This window comes from Neofelis nebulosa, chromosome 1 (genome assembly GCF_028018385.1).
Source record: "Neofelis nebulosa isolate mNeoNeb1 chromosome 1, mNeoNeb1.pri, whole genome shotgun sequence".
Taxonomy (NCBI): Eukaryota; Metazoa; Chordata; class Mammalia; order Carnivora; family Felidae; genus Neofelis; species Neofelis nebulosa.
Genome location: NC_080782.1, coordinates 239,566,210 through 239,586,408, shown reverse-complemented (window position 1 = coordinate 239,586,408; position 20,199 = coordinate 239,566,210). Strand labels below are relative to the sequence as shown.

The 20,199-nt window shown below is 42.5% G+C and overlaps 1 protein-coding gene across 4 annotated transcripts in view; it reads right to left on the bottom strand.

The window, feature by feature from the left end:
* Nucleotides 1-20,199, bottom strand: part of MIPEP (mitochondrial intermediate peptidase) — a 163,805-nt gene that overhangs the window by 133,221 nt on the left and 10,385 nt on the right. For all 4 annotated transcript variants that reach the window (XR_009250138.1, XM_058689855.1, XM_058689869.1 and 1 more), the window contains exons 5-9: nt 15,865-15,928; nt 11,337-11,519; nt 9,902-10,058; nt 4,568-4,616; nt 2,906-2,966 (exon numbers count right to left, since the gene is read on the bottom strand). Coding sequence is in view for 3 of the 4 variants with exons in the window: in XM_058689855.1 (XP_058545838.1) it covers nt 2,906-2,966; nt 4,568-4,616; nt 9,902-10,058; nt 11,337-11,519; nt 15,865-15,928 (514 nt within the window). In the remaining variant the exon portion in view is untranslated. The remainder of the gene's footprint in view (nt 1-2,905; nt 2,967-4,567; nt 4,617-9,901; nt 10,059-11,336; nt 11,520-15,864; nt 15,929-20,199) is intronic.

Genomic DNA, 20,199 nt, shown 5'->3' with positions numbered 1-20,199 from the left:
GAAGATCATCCTCCCCACAAACTGTCCAGGTGACAGGAGTGACTAACGGCCCAGTCTGTGAAGTCAGATTGCCTAGGCTCAAGTGTTCAATCCACATTACTGCACAATGTTGGAAGAGTCATTTCTTAAATGTTTATTTATTTTTGAGAGAGAGAGAGAGAGAGACAGCGCGCAAGCAGGGGAGGGGCAGAGAGAGACAGGGAGACACAGAATCCGAAGCAGGCTCCAGGCTCCAAGCTGTCAGCCCAGAGCCCGACGCGGGGCCCGAACCCACGAACCGCGAGATCATGACCTGAGCCGAAGTCGGACGCTCAACCAACTGAGCCACCCAAGGTGCCCCTGGAAGAGTTATTTCTGCTCGCCAATGCTTTCCCATCTCCCTTCTACATGACCTGATTGCACCGCCCTGAACCCTGAGCCCACCTCCTGCGACTCTTGCCCTCCCTCACTGCACTGGTCTCCTCGCCATTTTCCAAGCACAACGGGCAGCTGCTCTCTCTGCTGAAAAGGCTCTGCCCTACGTGACGTGTGCGGGGTACTGCCTCGTTTCTCCCAAGGCTCTGCTCAAGTGTCTTTTACACGAGAAGTCTTCCCGGAGTCAGCTAAGCATCTGACTCTTGATTTCAGCTAAGGTCATGATCCTGTGATTCGTGATTTCAAGCTCTGCGCTGACGGTGTGGAACCTACTTGAGATTCCCCCCACCCTCTCTCTTCCCCACCCTCCTCACTGTCTCTCTCTCTCTCTCTCTCGAAAGTAAATAAACATTAAAAAAAGGAATAGGAGGGGTGTCTGGGTGGCTCAGTCGGTGCTGACAGCTCAGAGCCTGGAGCCTGCTTCAGATTCTCTCTCTCTCTCTCTCTCTCTCTCTCTCTCTCTCTCTCTCTGCTTCTCCCTGGCTCTGTCTCTCTCTCAAAAATAAACAAACATTCAAAAAAAAAAAAGAAAAAAGGAATAGGAAGGTGAATCTGAGAATTACAGAAAACCACAGAAAAATCTTAAACAAGAGAGTGACGAGGTCAGATCTGCTTTTTGGCAAAATCCCTCTAATGGCAAGTCATTCATTCATTCATTCATTCATTCATTCATTCATATTTCAAATAAGTGTTGAGTACCTACCCTATGTCTAACACTTAGCACATTGCTAAGCAGTCCAAATCAGGAGCCAGAACCAAAGGCTAGAAAAGTAGTTCAGCAACTACAACTATGGTCTGGGTGAGAAGTAAGAATGACCTCAACCAGAACTGTGGCAATGGGCGTGGAGAGGAGAGAACAGAGTTCTCTGGAAGGTAGAATCCACACGATTTGGTAAATGGTTATATGTGGGCAGAGAGGGGAAAGAGATAAATAACCCGAAGGGCTTGTTGGAACAGGACTGTAGGGCTGGAGATACAGCACGTCTCATGTGGGACTGGAGAGTTTGTATTTCTAACAAGTTCCAGATGCTGCTGCTGTTTCTGGTCCAGGGAACACACTTTGAGAACTACTGGCCTGGAGCAAATCCAGGTTCTGGCCAGGGTTGCAGGGTGAAGCGTGGTACCGTTCACGACGAGATCAGGCATTTCACAAGTATCTAGAGAGTCACCTGTATACCAAATGTCTAGAGAGGATAGTTTCATATTAGCTTATAATAAAGGAGCTTCTGGCAACGTATTTTATCTTTTCTATTTCTATATTCACCAACATAAATTCTGGCCTATACCTAGCTTCCTAAGTGGATCTACCTACCAAGCCAAAGTTGCAGACGACTGACCCTAGTTACTTTGCTACACAGCTCCTACCATAAATTAACAAACTGACATGCTACTCTTGAAATTGGTGAATTTGCTAGGATTAACCTATTTCTTAGTGGCTGTATCTGAGAAACTGGAAAATAGTTTCTAAATCTGCAAGGCTCATTTCCCCTAGATGTTCTCTAGGACTTTGGCTCTAGCAGCCAGCACCAAAATCAAGAACTGCCAACGACAGGACCAATAAGAGAATAAGGCAGACAACCAGTAACCCAGTAAACGCCCTTGAACCAAATGAGAGTGAGGGTCCTAACACCTGGAATCCCATCACTTTTGGGGGCACACCATCACTTGGGCATCCTTCTGGACATAAAGACACTTAAGTCTGTACTATAAGATCATGCAATCGCTTAATCTTATGATTGAAAACACCACCTAAGTGTTTTAAGATGGGGTATCCTTTGAAGTCCACATCGATCTATTTAATTGAGCTCCATAAGTTAGCAAATAAAAAAGTAAACTGTAATGTTAACACTGATGGTTAAATTGCCACCTGCCAGATCAGTCCTCCACTGAGCTTCCTTAAAGGCTGTTTCAAACTGAGAAGCCCACTTTCCGTAGAATAGAAGCAGCCTTCACATGAGTATATATGAATATACATAGTTAATATACATTTATAGGTGTGTGTATGTGTGTGTGTGTGTGTGTGTGTGTGTGTGTGTGTCTTGTATCAACTAACCAACAAAAATACTGGATTGCCGAGAAATGTCAGATTCGGACGTATGGATCAAGTATTTCAATACTTTATTCACCAAACCCAAGAATCAGAACCAACTCCAGGGATAACAAACAAGACTATACGTACCTTCAGCATATAACAAGGAAGTTCTAGAGTCAAAAGATAAGGACCCCAGCTGATAGATTGTTTACATTATAATAAAAATATTCCGCGGTGCCTGGGTTGATCAGTCAGTTAAGCGTCCAAGTGGACCTTAGGTCATGATCTCACAGTTCGTGAGTTTGAGCCCCACATCAGGTTCCGTGCTGACAGCTCGGAGCCTGGAGCCTGCTTCGGATTCTGTGTCTCCCTCTCTGCCCCTTCCCCGCTCATGCTCTGTCTCTCTCTCTCTCTCTCAAAAAATAAACATTAAAAAAAATATATAAAAGTGTCACTTACAGAATTTTGAGGATTTAGTTTCATTTTCATCCCTCGTATCATCTCAAAGTCTCTTATAGTTCTGTAAAACAAGTTTATTAGGACAAAATTTTAATAATTACATTAATAATTTTGTTTATGTACCTTTCCGATATTCATGATAAAATCAGAAGTCATTTGTAGTGCAAATGTAAGCCAGTATTAATCCACATTTTACCTGTGTTAAAAGGGATGTCAATATATCATTAGTAAATTACTGCCATTTCTACCTTAAAAACATCCTAGCAGACAAAGGTTTTGATAGTATTAAAGCCTGGGAAAATGAGCAATGTTACACAAACATGCAAAGTATTCACCAGAAAACTTAAAATAACTGCTTTTTGCTACACATGAAGAAGGTAAGAGACTAACAAATAACTTTCTACAAAAAAAACATGAACAGAGATTATATTTGAGATTTCCATTCATATTTTTTCCCCAAAGAAAACTCTAGCTGGGCAATAATCAAATATGTGCTTAAAATCATAGAATATGAAGTTTCTGTTAGAATTAACACCTATATATATCCATAAGAATCTGAAGATATGTTTGCTCAAAATACAATCTATAGCTACAGAGAAGGGAAGAAAGAATACTAACACTTTCCTAATAAAGCAGAGTATATTCTCAACTAACCGCATAATTAATACTTCCTTTTCATTCTATCAAAGCCACAGTGATTCACTAGATTAAAAGAAAATTTTAGAATTTAAAATATAATCCAAATTAGAGAGGACTGGGTGCTAAGGAGTGAATTTATAATAATAGAAAATGGAAATCTGAGATAAATTCAACGTGTTGGTGGTCAAAAGGCAAAGGAAATTCCAGGCAGCATAATAAGGCAGCCGTGACATGCCTCCTTCTGGAACCATCGGTCTCTGAAGGCTGCCAGAGTGTGGCCTCTCAACAAAGCACGAGAGAAGCACCGGCAAAGGACAAGTGACCCGATCAAGAATGGAAGGCAGGGCCACAACAAAGGAACTCAAATGGGGAGGCAGATCATTCTTAAGATCAAAAACACACCTCAATCTACCACATCCATGAGCCATGTACATTTAGGCCAAAAGAAGAGAAACACGACTTTATGAGCTTATAAAATTGGTGGCAGGAGTCGAAAATATATAGTTCCAAAAAGGTTTGGAAAACATTTTTTAATTACACATCAATGATGGGTTCCTAAGACAATGAACTGGTTAATCAGAGGGGACAGCCTAAGTTTTCAAGACTGTCACCTTGGGAAGACAGCTATGTGCTTTCAAAGTATTCCTCATCGTTAATCCAATCTCCTTAGTCGGCCATAGATCTGACTCGATATTCCCACACTTACATTCTTAATAGGTCACCTTCAAATTTTTTATAAATTTATATAAAGGCGCCTGGGTGGCTCAGTCAGTTAAGCGTCCGACTTCGGCGCAGGTCATGATCTCACAGTTCATGGGTTCGAGCCCCACATCAGGCTCTCTGCTGACAGCTCAGAGCCTGGAGCCTGCTTCAGATTCTGTCTGTGTGTCTCTCTTTCTGCCCCTCTCTTGCGTACGCCCTGTCTCTCTCTGTCTCTCAAAAATGAATAAAATGAATTTTTAAAAAATGAAAAAGAAGAAAAACCTACATGATACACATCTGAAGAGTAGTACAAAAACTAACCTTTCAGAAAGTTTGTCTGATAGCTTCTCAAGGAACTGCATGACCGTCTCTAAAATGAAATCCAAAAGAAAATGTCTTTAATTACATAAAATATAATGAACATACCTGTTAAAATTAGAATGTAATAGTCATAATCTATACACTGTAATGCCCTTAAAGAGATCATTTTCAAATGCCCTCAAAGAGATATGTCGGGGTTGCTAACATATCCTAGGCATAAGTATTTCCAAATGATGATGATCAGTTTATCAGAAAACAAATTTAACGAACATAGTAGTAATCCAAACCCTTCGATTATACCCCAGAGGAAGGAGTGAAGGGGGAGGTTAAAAAAAAAAAAAATCCAAATTTTCAATGTGTTTCTATCTACTCATATGTGTAAGACAAAAAATACGTTTCTTAGACCTGCTTAATTTTGCCCGAGTTTCAAAAAAATAGCCAGACTCTGATTTGTTCATAAAAATCAGTGTAATTTTGAAGCGTGAGTCACTGAAAATTAGATTTTAAAAATCAATGTTTTTCCGGAGAGCTATATTTCTTTTTTATATATAGCTGCAGAATAATCTATTCAGGATCAACACCAAAAGAAAATAAACAAAATTAGAACCTTAGAAATTTAAGCTCCGCTAGGATTTTTTTTTTTAATCACTTAAAGACTTCAGCCATAGTCATTATATACTACAAACTCATAAAGGCAATATGCTACAACTATCATTATTTCCCATGACGGGGAATTTTTCATGTGTACTTTTGAATTTGCCACTTTCCGCCACTGATTTATGTGTAGAGTTTTCACATGCATTTTAGAGTTTGCCACAAACACTGTTTTTATATTTTCCAGATGATCTTGTATATGGTTTTAAGTTTCTCGCCGTCTCCAATTTATCTCCTTTCTGAGTAAAATAAAAGCCTGAGAAAAGAACGGAGGTTAACCTAAACCAAGAAGCTCTGGGGTTTCTTGCCACTATCGATATTTAACAGGCCTTGTAAACAGTAATCTTGGAAACACTGCCCCATGTGCCATATTAAATGGTATTAGGTCTTTTAGGAAAAAAAACATTATTTCATTAAAAATGAAAGCTTATTTTAGGATATCATACCAGCTGCCATAGAGAAGTTATGTTCAAGTAAGTCTGTGCATGCTTTTATTTCCAAGTGAGATTTTTACTCACTTTCACCCATTTTTGTTTTTCTAGCTATCTTACATGTGAAAGATCTACCTCAATCTACCTGGAAAACTGTCATATTGAAAAAAATGAAGGGCACCTGGGTGGCTCAGATAAGCATCTGACTTCAGCTCAGGTCATGATCTCACAGTTTGTGGGTTTGAGCCCCGTGTCAGGCTCTGTGCTGACAGCTCAGAGCCTGCAGCCTGCTTTGGATTCTATGTCTCCCTCTCTCTCTGCCCCTACCCCACTCATGCTCTGTCTCCCTCTGTCTCAAAAATAAATAAACATTAAAAAATAAAAACAATAAAACAAAAGAGAAAAGAAAAGAAAAGAAAAGAAAAGAAAAGAAAAGAAAAGAAAAGAAAAGAAAAGAAAAGAAAAAGAAAAAGAAAAAGAAAAAAGAAATGAGTTTGAAAACCCCTGAAAACAAATAAATGCCTCACTGGAAAATTATTTCCTAGTTCACCTGCCATATGAGTGCCCACCTTAACCTTGGTTTATATCCCTTCCCACCTCCTTCTCTCTGCTGAAAGTTCACCGTTTCTTCACCACCGATTTCCAGTTTCACCTCCCTCATAAAACCCTCAACAACTACATAAGCATCTGACAAACTTCCCGAACTCCTAAAATCCTCTAGCATTGTTCTGTCTATACTTACCACTCGTTTGGCACTGAAAAGACACTGACCTGCGTTACTGTTTATATCTAGATCACTGAGCTCCCCAACTAAATTTTAAATCCCTTAAGGACACAAACTCATATCCTCTGTGGCTCCGTGCACAACAGCGCAACTCTAACATACGACCATGCTAACCACCTGGCGAGCAGTGGATTTGCTGGTAATGATACCTGGCATTAGCGGCTGCAAGTCCGGTGGGTTGGAGAATCCACACTGCTCACCCCAGCAGTCAATCCTCGACCTTCTTTAGATTTCACACGTCCTCAGCATTTGAGTCAGCTGATCACTGTCCTCCCCTTCAGTCACCTCCTGGCGTGGCCTCCAGGACCACCCACTCTGTTCACTTTCCTCCTCTTTCATTGATGCTCCTTCTTGGCGGCCATTACTGGCTTTTCCTCATATCCCTGACGTCTTAAACTTGGGAGAGCCCAGAGCTCAGTCCCTGGACTTCCGTTCTTCTTCAAAAGCACTCACTCCCCTGGACACCTCAGACAAAGTCATGCCCTAAAATACAGACCCTAATTTATCTCTCTGGCTCAGAGCCCTCTCCTCAACTCCTGCCTACTCAACATCACCATGTGAACACCAATTGGCATCTCAACTTAACTTGAACCAAACGAAGCCTCCAGTCCCCTCCCTCTTAGTTGACAGTAACTCACTATGTCTTTTCAGTTGATGAGCTTAAAAATCTTGGTTCCCCTTCAAAATGCTGTGTCTCTAGAATCTGACACATCCTATGACTCCATTGCCACCACTTTGGTCAAGCCACCATCTTTCTCATCACGATTACTGCAAAACCCCTTCTGACAGGCCTCTCCTCCACCCTTGCCTCTCTGCAGCCTATCTCGGTGTCAGCAGACATGACCCGCCATCAAAATGTAAGACACACATACTTCTGTATGTAATGTAATACAGACAAAATGTAAGAGACATACTTCTCTGCTCAAACCCCCAAATGGCTTCCCATCTCGAGGAAAAGCCCTGCACACAGCTCCTCCTTGCGTCTGCCTCCACCTCTTCCCGCTCCCCTTGTTCACTCCACTCGCCACTTTGCCCTTTTTGCTTCTCAGATGTGTCCAGCTACCTAGGGTCCTCTGCCCTTGCCGTGCCTCCGTCTGGAACTTTCTTCCCTTAAGAGCCACAGCCTTATTCCTGGACCTCCTTCAAGTCTGTGCTCCTCTGCCCCGCCCCCAGCCCCGTCAACTCTGTTTAAAATCCACACACGTTCACATTCCTTAACCCCTTCCCCATCCAGTTTTCTCTACAGCTTGTATTAACTAATAAAATACTGTGTTCTTTACCTATTTAGGCCGGTCTTACCTCCCTTACAGAAATATAAACCGCTCCAGAGCAGGAATTTCCATCTGTGTTACACACTGATTTATTTCTAGGGCCTACAATAATATCGACACATCATGGGCACTCGGTAAATACTTGTCAAATCAATGGCTGATGACAGAGAACGAAGATGATGCCTTTTATACATCTGTTTGTTCTCAAACAGCCTACAAAGACCATACACTTAGGGCATGGGTTTAGGGTTCAGCCCTGACACTTTTTGGCACAATAACTAACCCTGGGTTCCTATCCTATAAAGTGGATACGAACATCTACCTCACAGGTCTGTGGAGGCACTGAATAATGGCCCAGAGTAAGCACCATACTATTATCACAGCTGACCCTTGAACAACACGGGTTTGAACAGTGTGGGTGCACTTACACATGGATATTTTTCTTTTTTTTTTTTAATTTTTTTTAACGTTTATTTATTTTTGAGACAGAGAGAGACAGAGCATGAACGGGGGAGGGGCAGAGAGAGAGGGAGACACAGAATCGGAAGCAGGCTCCAGGCTCCGAGCCATCAGCCCAGAGCCCGACGCGGGGCTCGAACTCACGGACCGTGAGATCGTGACCTGAGCTGAAGTCGGAGGCTTAACCGACTGAGCCACCCAGGCGCCCCATACATGGATATTTTTCAACAGATACAGTATAGTACTATAAACGTGCTTTCTCTTACAATGTTGTTACTAACATTTTTCCTCCGGTTTACTTTATTATAATACAGTAGTACATAATACATATAACGTACCAAATATGGATGACAAACCGTTTGTCATTGGTAAGGCTTCCAGTTGACAGTGGGCTGTCAGTAGTTAAGTTTTGGGGAGTCAAAAGTTACATGTGGATTTTCAACTATGAGGGGGTGGGGGGTGTCGGCACCCCTGCACTGTTCAAGGGTCAACCGGACATAAAATAATAATAATAAAACATCCTAACAATCTGGTGACCACAACGACCACAGAAAAACACAAATTGTTGTACGATCTATTTAGGAGCTAAATGGGGTGTAACAAATTGTTCAGAGACAAGGGCGTCTAAGGGAAGCGAAAAGTGAAAAGGCTTTGTGAAAGAGGTGGGTTTGGGGCTGAACACTGAAAAATGTATAGGATTTGAACAGACAGATTGGGACGGGGGAGCTGTTCCCCATGCAGGGAACGACATGAGCAAAGGGGGGAGTGAGATGTGCCTATGGCTTCGCAGAGAGCCTCGAAGGGTCAAGGGAGACGGCTGCTTGCAAAAGAAATGGCCATTTTTAAGAACACTCTGGAGAAGACAGGAACATACTAGAGAGAGAAGGGATACGCACGGAAGGAATAAAGACAGAACAGAATCAACGATGTGATCTTCCGCCCACACAGAGTTCATTTCCAGCGTTCCCTCTCAACCCGTGAAGGGCACGTCCGCCCAGATGCTCAACCGGGAACCAAGGGTAGCCGGCACACCATGTCCTCCTCCCTCTCAACCCACCACCAAGTCTTGGAGGTTCCAGCTCTGACAGGTATCTTGAACTGAACAGTCCCAGCATCACAGCTACCCTGCTCCTGACCCTGTGTGAACTATCACGGCAATTTAATTTGCCTTTGAACAAACCTACCATATACGCTTATATTTGTACTACCGTGTAACGTTTCCTTTATATACCATAAATCATAAAGAGCTCAGCAGAGCACAAGGCAAGACTTTCACAAACCCCAGGATGCTTCTTCCCACCTTCCCATCCAGCACTCTTCCCTCTGAAAAGGAGGTTCATATACCCACATGCTTTTATAGTCCTAGCCTATATTCAACCTTGTCTTCAGCAGACACATTGATCTTTCCCCTCCTCTCATCCTAATCCTAACCGACGTGGTTGGGTTGAACACAGAAACCGGCTGACTTAAAATGAACAGAATTTAAATTAGCATCAGCGAAAATTTAAGTATGACTTCACTCTCGACGTGCACAAGAAATACACTACCTCGGTTGGAGAGAATATATTTCCAATTACTGGCTCTATTTAAAGGTCAGGTCTATCTAAACGGGCAGAAAATCTCAATAAATGGGGCTCTGAGGATATTAAAAAGAGAACGCTAATTTAGAGCCACGTAAAATAGAAGCTGAGTTTTGCGAAAATCCTATTTTAAAAAGCTGGGTAAACGAGCTTACCTGGACTCTGGGCTAGTGTTCCTTGCAGGGCTCTGTGGGAGTACGTGGAGTACCCCACTAACTTTGCCAGCAGGTCTCTGTTGCTGAGCAATTCCTCCAAACATCTCAACTGACCAGCATTGGGATAAAGAAAAATTTTATAAGCGGCTTCTCGCACCTACATTTAAAATGTAAATGGTAGAAGGTATAATAAGTACCGTGACATGGAGGCCCACGCAATAAAAATACAGGCTAACTCTCACCCCCTCTGTTCTACAGGTGATCACTACTTTAAAGTGAAAGTAAGTGATGGGCCACCTGGGTGGCTCAGTCAGTTAAGCGTCCGACTTCGGCTCAGGTCATGACCTCACGGTTTGTGGGTTCGAGCCCCGCGTCGGGCTCTGTGCTGACAGCTCGGAACCTGGAGCCTGCTTCGGATCCTGTGTCTCCCTCTCTCTCTGCCCCTCCCCAACTTGTACTCACGTGCGCTCTCTCTCTCTCTCTCGCTCAAAAATAGACATTAAAAAAAATAACAAATAAGGGTTTACACAGAGTTTCAGAAACTAGCATGGGGTATAAACACATACTTGACTGGAGCTCTCGGGCATGGGGTCTAGGGGGACATACACAGCCATACCCAATTTTACCCGACACACGTGCTATAAAGCACCTTTAACCAGGTAAAGACTACAGGCAGTAAGAATCTGGGTAGTCTACAATGTAATTGTTATATATTTCTTTATCGTACTTTAAAAATGAGGAGTTCTGGGGCGCCTGGGTGGCGCAGTCGGTTAAGCGTCCGACTTCAGCCAGGTCACGATCTCACGGTCCGTGAGTTCGAGCCCCGCGTCGGGCTCTGGGCTGATGGCTCGGAGCCTGGAGCCTGTTTCCGATTCTGTGTCTCCCTCTCTCTCTGCCCCTCCCCCGTTCATGCTCTGTCTCTCTCTGTCCCAAAAATAAATAAAAAATGTTGAAAAAAAATTTAAAAAAAAAAAAAAAAAAAAAAATGAGGAGTTCTTGGGGCCCCTGGGTGGCACAGTCGGTTGAGCGTCTGGCTTCGGCTCAGGTCATGATCTCACAGCTCGTGAGTTCCAGCCCCGCGTCAGGCTCTGTACTGACAGCTCAGAGCCTGGAGCCTGCTTCTGCTTCTGTGTCTCCCTCTCTCTCTGCCCCTAACCCGCTTGCATTCTGTCTCTGTCTCTCTCAAAAATAAATAAACATTTAGGAAAAAAAATTTTTTTAATAAAAAAAAATTTAAATGAGGAGTTCTTTATGAGATGAATAATTAAACCATTTTCATATTCAAAGCATTTACAGAATAATCCCACAGTCCAATTTTAGTCCAATCCCAGCCAGGCATTTTTAAAGGTATAATTACGTTATCACTGAATTTTGGGTTCAAACAGTAGCAAACACAGATGAGACCTAGACTATAAAGCGAGGGGAATACACATACCAAGTCATCTGGAGATTCTGCGTGTAGACCATCAACTATCACGTGATTTCCAGCGACTACAAAGTTTTGATGAATGTGTTCTGGCAAGAGATGCTTCTCAATCTTGTTGGGAAAGTTAGTTCCCATGAGAAATGTATTACTCAAATCCAAGATTTTAACATTCAGGTCCACTGCTCTCTTACGCTACATGCGGAGGGAGTAAAAGTTATTTAAAGGCATTTAAAGTAGTATTTCACAACTGACTTCACAGACCATCTATTAAGACAGTAAAGCAACATATTGAATAAGATACTAAATATATTAAACGAAATGAATATTGAGTATATTGCTTGTGCCATAAATATATAATAATATACTACGAACTATGTGAATTCTGTTTTTGATATGTATTTAATATCTTAACAAAATGATTATCCTATGGTTTTTATAGTGTTTCTATGCTTAATATTTACGTACATTCTAGAGTTGTTATGTCTAGGTTATATAATTTTGAAATTAACAACATAGGGAGGTACACGATCCTTCCCTATCCCCCCAAAAACCTCTTAGTTAAGCGAATCAGAGAACAGCAGGTAGTTGAATCTAATCAATATGATACTTATAAGTGTTTGTGGGCTAAAAAGAGTATTTGAAGGACACATTTGAAAACATCCTCGATCCTAAAAGATTAGACAGAAAGGTCAAAGGGAAGGAAAGGAATTACTGTAAGTCTTCACAAGAGTGTAACGAGCATGCAGAGGGGGACACACGTTAGCAGTTCTGCCTCTGCACACACTTGATCAGCTAGCGAAGGCCAGCAGGGGTGGGGGGGGGGGGGGCAGAGCCAGACGGAGCCTGCAGGGCCGACTGTATCTTCCGGCTCCGTGCCTGGCACCCGTCAGCCCGCCGAGCCCCTGACCATGATATTGGATGGTGTTGGCACACCTACGTGGGGTTTTTTCTTGCAGTCACACCTTGAGGATATACAATCCCCTAAGAAAGCACGTGTTAGCGGAGGGGTGACACAGATGTTCTGAATGAAACCCAACTACAGTGCACATAATCAGCCAGCTCTACTGGAGGACAAGGATGAATTTGCAGTTATTCTTACGAGGAAACTAGAGGGGCATCTGGACCTGTGAAAGGCTCCGGGTGAAATCAGATGCACGTCTTTCTGGGAAGGGGGTCAGTAGCTCTCAGCACATTCTGAACTGTACTATGACCCCAAAACATGGTTAAGCAGCACTGATTTTTTTTTTAAAGGTATTTAAGAGGGGCTCCTGGGTGGCTCAATCGGTTGGGCTTCCGACTTCGGCTCAGGTCGTGATCTCGCGGCTTGTGAGTTCGAGCCCCGCGTCGGGCTCTGTGCTGACAGCTCAGGGCCTGGAGCCTGCTTCGGGTTCTCTCCCTCTTTCTCTCTACCCCTCTCCCACTCATGCTCTGTCTCTCTCTTCTCAAAAATAAATAAAAACATTAAAAAAAAATTTTTTTAAAAAGGTATTTTAGATGCCGATGTACACCTGGTAAGATGCTGGGGAAAAATTAAGTATATATTAATAACCAAAAATTCTACAATATAGAAAATTCAAACTTCGTGGGAAAACTGAGTTTTCAGATACTTCAAGGTCTTTATAAGTCCAGATTTCCTGTTGCCTATTTTGTTTCTACTATGACCATTTATCACCACCTAATGGTAATCATTGGAATAACCCAAAAAAGGCAAAAGATGGGGAATAGCACTACAGTTCCAAAATGTTCCACAAAACCTTGACTATGAAAAAATAAAGTGATAAGATTATTTCAAAGAATTTACCACCTGTTAAAGTCCCCCTGGAATTAAAAACTGGGTATCCTTCCTGCCCTCACCAATTTTCTAGGCATAGCATTTCATCATTCTGGGATAAAGATGCAGTATTTGCACTTCTAAGAATTCTATGAGATTGTTGTGCTAAGTTATCAAATGATTGCTAAAAAATATATACTTCCATTAATTTTAAACTTTTCAATTATATTCATGCGAGACCTTTACAATAAAATAAGAAATAACGTGGGAAGAATACAGAAAAAAACATACAGGCCTTTATAATGTGTACATTATGTTGGTGGGTTTCTTTCAAGATCTCTCTTTTAAAAAGGGTAACGTGTCTCCTCTTACCTGTCTTAGTGGCACACCTTTGAGAACAGACAGAAATTATAAGAGAGGAATTCAGCAGGTTTACTTGACTTGCATGTTTAATGCTCATGAGTTCCCAGGGAGTTACTTGCCGGGCGGGGGGCAGCTACCCTTGTAAGAACACTCAAGACGTAAAAGCAGCAAGTTCAATGCCGGCAAAACTGACCTTGACCTGACACCCAACACTTCTGGGTAAAGTTTCAAAAACATGGTTCCTGAAGATTACATAAAATAATAAGAGTGTTCACCTACTTTCTCTACTAGGAACGACAGTATTCTCCACTATCGTCCTTCTGAATATCAGACCTGATTAGTATTAGCTAGTATTATTATGATTCCCACACAGTCATTCAATATTTGCTGAGGCCAAAACTGGAAAAAAAACATGACCCATGTTCTTGGTCCTTGAGAAGCCTGGAATTTAGACAAGTAACGCAACAGGAACCGCTTCGAGAAAAGGCAGGAAGAGGTAAATGCCATGTGCGTGAAATACATAGAATGGGAGTTCAGGTGAATACAGACTTTCATCTGGGCGACTGGTAAGAGCTTCGCAGACACGGTGGTCTGAGGATGAAGCCTTGGCGGGGGCCTGAGGCAGGCGGGCCGGGTGAGCAGACAGCAGGAGGAGGATGGGGACCACGCATGAAAGTGGTCCAACGGTGTCACGAGTTACAGGGGAGCACAGGGAAGGCTGGGAAAGCACAGCCACGGACACTCTTCGTTACGTATTAGCTGCTATCGGTACTTTTTCAATAGGCAATGGAGAGTGACTGAAAGGTTCTGGGCAGGACGGTAAGGATCACACCAAGACTTTAAGGAAATCACTTCAACGTTCACAGACGGGTCAGACTGACCAGCAGACAACCCGAGCCGGGTTGGCGAGCAGCCTCTAGAGTCCGAGCCTCCTGCAGCTACTGGCCCTGTGACCCTGGGTAGATCACAGAAACTCGAGGTGCCCCAGTCCCTCATCTACAAAACGGGAGTGACAGCAAGGGCCTCAGAGAGGCTATAAAGATGTGATGAAACACACATGCTTCAAACAGCAAATGCTTAATTATCAATTGCTTAACTATCAATTATAATGAGTGTCAGCAAGACCAGGACCTTTAGGACAGCTCAGTGTGGCGATAAGGTTCAAGGTGAGCTGTCGGGGGGGGGGGGGGGGGGGGGGGGGACAGATGCAGAAGCTCTACAGAACAATCCGAGGATTCTGTCACGAATTACGGCATAAAAGTACTGGGAATAAAAAAACACAAACTAACCCCCAATTTTTATTTGAGTGACTCAGAGAACAGTGGACTCATTATACCGAGAAGTGGTAATAAAGATCTGGCTTGAAGAGAGGCCGATTTTAAGCAACATGAATTTACAGTAGTGCCTGTCAGCCTCTCAAGACTGCTGGGAGGCATGTGTGGGCTCAGGGTTCGGTCAGGAGTCTCGTGCTGAGCCCTTAAAGCCACATAAACACATCCACGTGTTTACAAGCGGCCCCAGCATTACTCAAACCCAGCACCAATCAAAATGATGTTACCTATTGTAGATGACACATACCCTCAAGACTGTGACCTCTACTTTCTAGAATACTCTGACGAACTAACCTCTATTAACAGGTAAGTGGATTTGTGTTCTATTTATTAGGAGAAACATACCTACAAAAAAAAAAAAAAAAAAAAGCATAACCATAATAGACTGCAGGCAAGTAGGGAGATAACTGTGGAGCGGGCGGATTTTCAGGGGTGGTCGACTCACCCCCATTCTCCCAGCCCTCATACTGAAATGAGGCATTCAAGTTTCGTAGGATACTGCGTTCTAGAAAGAGAAGTGGCCAGGGCTAGAAAATCTGGATACTAAGGATGAGAACTTGAGCAGATCACTTTGTCCTATTTCTGTATCTGTGAAAGGAGGGGTGTGAACAATGGGTAAGGTCGCTCCTGTCCCAGGGTAGACGCTGTAGAACCCCTGCTTCCTGTTTCCAGAACAAAACCGTGTGGATCTGTCAAAGACGTGTGTAATGTGAACACGCACACTTCTGTCAAGTTCTTAACAATGTTCCCTGTACGTCCACTTCCAACCTTGACCTTCACAACTCTCAGCCTTCCTGCTCACGTGCCTCTTTCCCAATATTGCCCATCTAAATGCACATCTAAAACACCCCCAGTGTCTCAAGCAAGGTCTTAATTCCGAATTGTCACGGGTGGCAGACTGGCAGAGTCTGAGCACTCCATTCAGACACAACTAATCGAAGTATCTCGCGACACAAACACCCTAAGAGTTTTTATGACAAACGAGTTTAAGCAACACACAAGGGCGACAGCAACAAAGAAACCAACTGGACGTGAGCAAAACAAGAGGAAAAACCAGAGAGGAAATATTCACCTTCTCTTTGTCTAGGTGGATTCCGCTGATTTCAAAATCAAACATAAACAGTTCAGCCACTCGCCTATAAACAAAACGAACCCAGGTTATAATGGGTAACAATAATTATTCACAAAATCACTTTCTCGGTAAATAAATTGGACTTTTCAACCATACTCTGCAAAAGTCAGATGTATACACACACACACACACACACACACACACACACACACACTTTCTTTAAAACCAGGAGCTTAACATCTTAGAAGTCAGTCCAAACATGTAGCTGACGGACTGGGCTTTTAAGCTCTCCGATGGGTGATTTAGTATCATATATGTCATACTAACTGTACAATAAGTCTTAAACTGACAATTTTAACTGACAAAGGAATGACAATTTCTCCAATGAGGCCAACTTATCTGCCGTTTTTTTTGTTTGTTTGTTTTTTCTGGAAAAGATGGACATCTTTTTAACTGTCCACCGTCTTTCCTTCAAAAAAACACTTGCTGCATACTTTATGCAACCCACCAAATAACTACTTGTGGGCTGTACACATGCCAAGTGCAAGTAGGTAAATCTCTATAATCCAGCATGGATATTTAACGGAACTACAGAGTATCATAGACTGCTTGTGGGTAAAGACGTGTGTGTTCCACAAGGCGCGGGTCCCAGAAGGAAACCGATACTTTTTGAATGAATGAACACAAGGTTAAAGATACAAGTGTCCTAACAAGGATACAAATGAAGAATTTGGGAACTTCAAAGAGAGACCATCAGAAACATCCTTGCACAGGTCAGCACTATGCGAACCATCACCGTTCATTCCTGCATCGCTGTTAAAAGGCAGGTTCCTTACTTATCAGCTCCCACCCACCACGCTCCTCCCCTATCTGCTAAGACTTGTGATGGAAGGTTCCCTCACCATTTCCAGAATTCATACTAGCATGCACCGTAGAAAGCAACATCTTTTTTCTTCGCATTTTTTTAAATATAATTTATCATCAAGTTGGCTAACATACAGCGCGCTTTTGGTTTTGGGGGTGGATTCCCATGATTCATCGCTTACATACAACACCCAGTGAGAACAAGGTTTTTAATAATCATCAAATGCATCTGCAGACTTAAAAACATGCCCTAATTTTCCCCACCTTTCCTTGATGTAACAATTTCATCAGGACACTAAGAAGAACCGGAAACCATGGAGCAGAAAGTATCTTGAACAACATCTAAAGGAAGGGGTACCTTTTCATTAATTTTCTCCTGTAGTATTTTATCCTTAGAAGTCCATCTCTCCCTTTTTAGTTCTAAGCTAACTTGATGTTGTTTACTTTCCCGTTAGATACCAAAGGAACCCAAATACTGAATTCATACACGTACTAATTGAGAGAAAATTTGGCGAGCTATGGAAACAGGACGAGTACACACAGCTCTTCACATCTACTTCAGTGGAAAACACGGTCCCCGATGTCCGGGAGATGAGGATCTAATCCCACTCGTAAGTAAACCTGACCGGTAGATACGTATCAGGGGATCCGGAAACGAGAGCATTTCTGAAAGCACTTCTGCCAGTATTACTAACCGGTAAGTAACAAATAACTCCACCTCACTTCTTTATTAGCATGTGAAAATTACTCCTTAAGTGGTAGCTATTTATTTGGGTGGTGACGGGGAGGAGGACCAGAAGTGAGGCAATCACCCGAATTAACCCCTTCTTCCCTACACCTCCGTCCTAGGCCAGGCTGCTGTAACCCTTGCCAGCCCTCCGGCCCTCCGGGACGACCTCTGCCAAGGTCAGCAGTCCTTAGTGTGATTAAACCGGCATCCCAGGAATCACCCTATCCTCCGCTGCGAGGCCTCTGCGGGCTGTCCCCCACTACCAACCAAATCAGGCTCCTCTGCTGTAGGCTCCGGAGGCATTTGTGATTTCCACTCAACAACCTTGATCCAAAAAAAAAAAAAAAAAAAAAAAAATCGTTCGGAGAACACAGAATCTTTGCAAAAGGTTATGTTGGAGCCACACGAGCGAGTCATGGATGCTTAAATATAATAAGCAGAGAGAACGAAACACAGCGGCAACCAACGTTTTAAAAAGTCAATACATGTATTACAGAGCGTGAAAAATAGTTACGATTAGCTTTACGTGTAGAAGCCTGTTCCTTATTCATAGACTACAAACCTGTGAACGCCACCATGATAATTACTTATTTATTTCAACTCCATCCAAACCCCAATAATTAAAAACATGAAACAGCGTACACTTGGACAATTTTTCAAAGGCCTTCTGCATGAGGTTTTCAGTTTTTCTTCCAACTGGTAGCAGCCACTTGAACATTAAATTCTTTGATGCTGTGCCGGAAGCTGGGTTTCTTGGCTGATGGGACTTGTTTTCTTTTCTCTTTAATCCTGCTGCACACTTGGAACCAATTTCAAGTGTAACACCTCTTGCTGTCAATAGTAATTTTTTTAACTATTTTTTTTCAGGAATTAAGTTATCCAAATATTTGATCTACTCTCCTGGCTTTCCCTGACTCTTTAGAAAGGGTATACTTATCTTCCTGATTATTGCCCACTATACTTTGAATGGGCAGAATTAACGTTCTTCTAAAAATTCTGAAAATTCAACAGACCACATTAATAATCTAGTCACTCGCCTTCTTTCTTAAATAATGTTAAGGGCTTCACTTGAGCCCCTAAAATATCCCCATTATCTCTATCTCACGGTGATCTCCCTTCCTGAACAGTCAACCTGAAAAACATTCCGCTTTATCTTTTCTAGCAAAGGTATTTTCTGTTTGTTTTTATACGACAAAGCACAAAAAAGATAATGGGGGTTGATAAATAGGGATGGAAATTTATTGTATAATGTAAGTTTATTACATTATATAATGTAGGTTTATTGTATAACAGCTTTACTGTAGAAATGTAGGAAAAAATTAAAATCGCTAATCTCAGCAAAGACAACCCCTATTAAAGTTCTTATATTTCCCTCCAATCTGCTTATGTTTTTAAGACGACGTGAAACTAACTACAATAAGGTTCGGGAAATTAGCACATAGTAGGTACTGGAAGAATGTTTGCTGAGTTTCCGAACAGACGTAAAGGGCACTGAAGTCCTCACACTGGAACATCACTCGCCCTGGCTGTTGGGCTGGGTGAGCCGGTGGGGGACACCCAACAGGATGTCCATCCCGAAATGCACGGGCAGAGGAAGTATCTTTGGTCTCATGAAGACACGGTCTCAGTGGCAACGAACGTGTGGCTAACACCAACAAGAGAAGACCTTCCCTTGGCTTCTATCCAATTTACTCTCAGTATATTATACTCCTTGTTTTGAGTAAGTGGGAGCCAACTAACATGGACGTTTGTATCCTGCTTTTTCTTGTGAAACTGTACCACAAACACTGAACATTTCTTTAAATGTCATCAAAACCATGGCTTTTAACGTTCGTAACATTTGGTCCCACGAACTAAAAATATTTTCATTTTTCCCACTCTGTAATCTATGCTATGATAAAATTCCTTGCCACATAAATCTCTTTATCCTTTTCTTTATGATACATTCCAAGAACTGAGCAAAAAGGGATCCTCCATAACTATTTATCAACTGACACCTAACTAGAGGGGACCCATTATCCCAAACCATTAAAACACTATTCTTACTCTGTTTCTATTCTGTTAAGTGACGGGCTCTCTGTTCTACCTTTCTTTAAGGATGGAAGGGTATCATTCTTTGAATGGCTACTATGTGCAAGACACTGGCAAAGCATTTTACTTTCATTATTTCATTTAAACTTCATATGGGGCACCTGGGTGGCTCAGTCGGTTGAGCGTCCGACTTCGGCTCAGGTCACGATCTCACAGTTCTGGAGTTCAAGCCCCGCGTCGAGCTCTGTGCTGACAGCTCGGAGCCTGGAGCCTGTTTCGGATACTGTGTCTCCCTCCCTCCCTCTCTCTCTCTCTCTCTCTCTGCCCCTCCCCCCCAACATGCTCTCTCGCTCTCTCGCTCTCTCTCTCTCAAAAATAAAGCATTAAAAAACTTAAGAGTAGAAACATAAAAAATAAAAAAAAAAAATCCTGTTGGCATTTTTAGGAACATCTAGAAATGCGGTATGCATCCTGTCAGAACAAGTCCTTTGTACCTAAAATGGTCCGCTATTCCACTACAATTTTTATACATTAAATACAGAAAAGTCAATCTTCAGCAAAATCAGATAATGAATAACCTGTGGTCACTACTCAGTCAACACCAGCTGAGTATAAATGCAGCACAATGAGCAGGCATTCAGCCTCTCCTTGTTTTGCTAATGAAGACAGTATCAGGCTCAAGCCTAAAATCGGAGTGAAGACAAACTAGT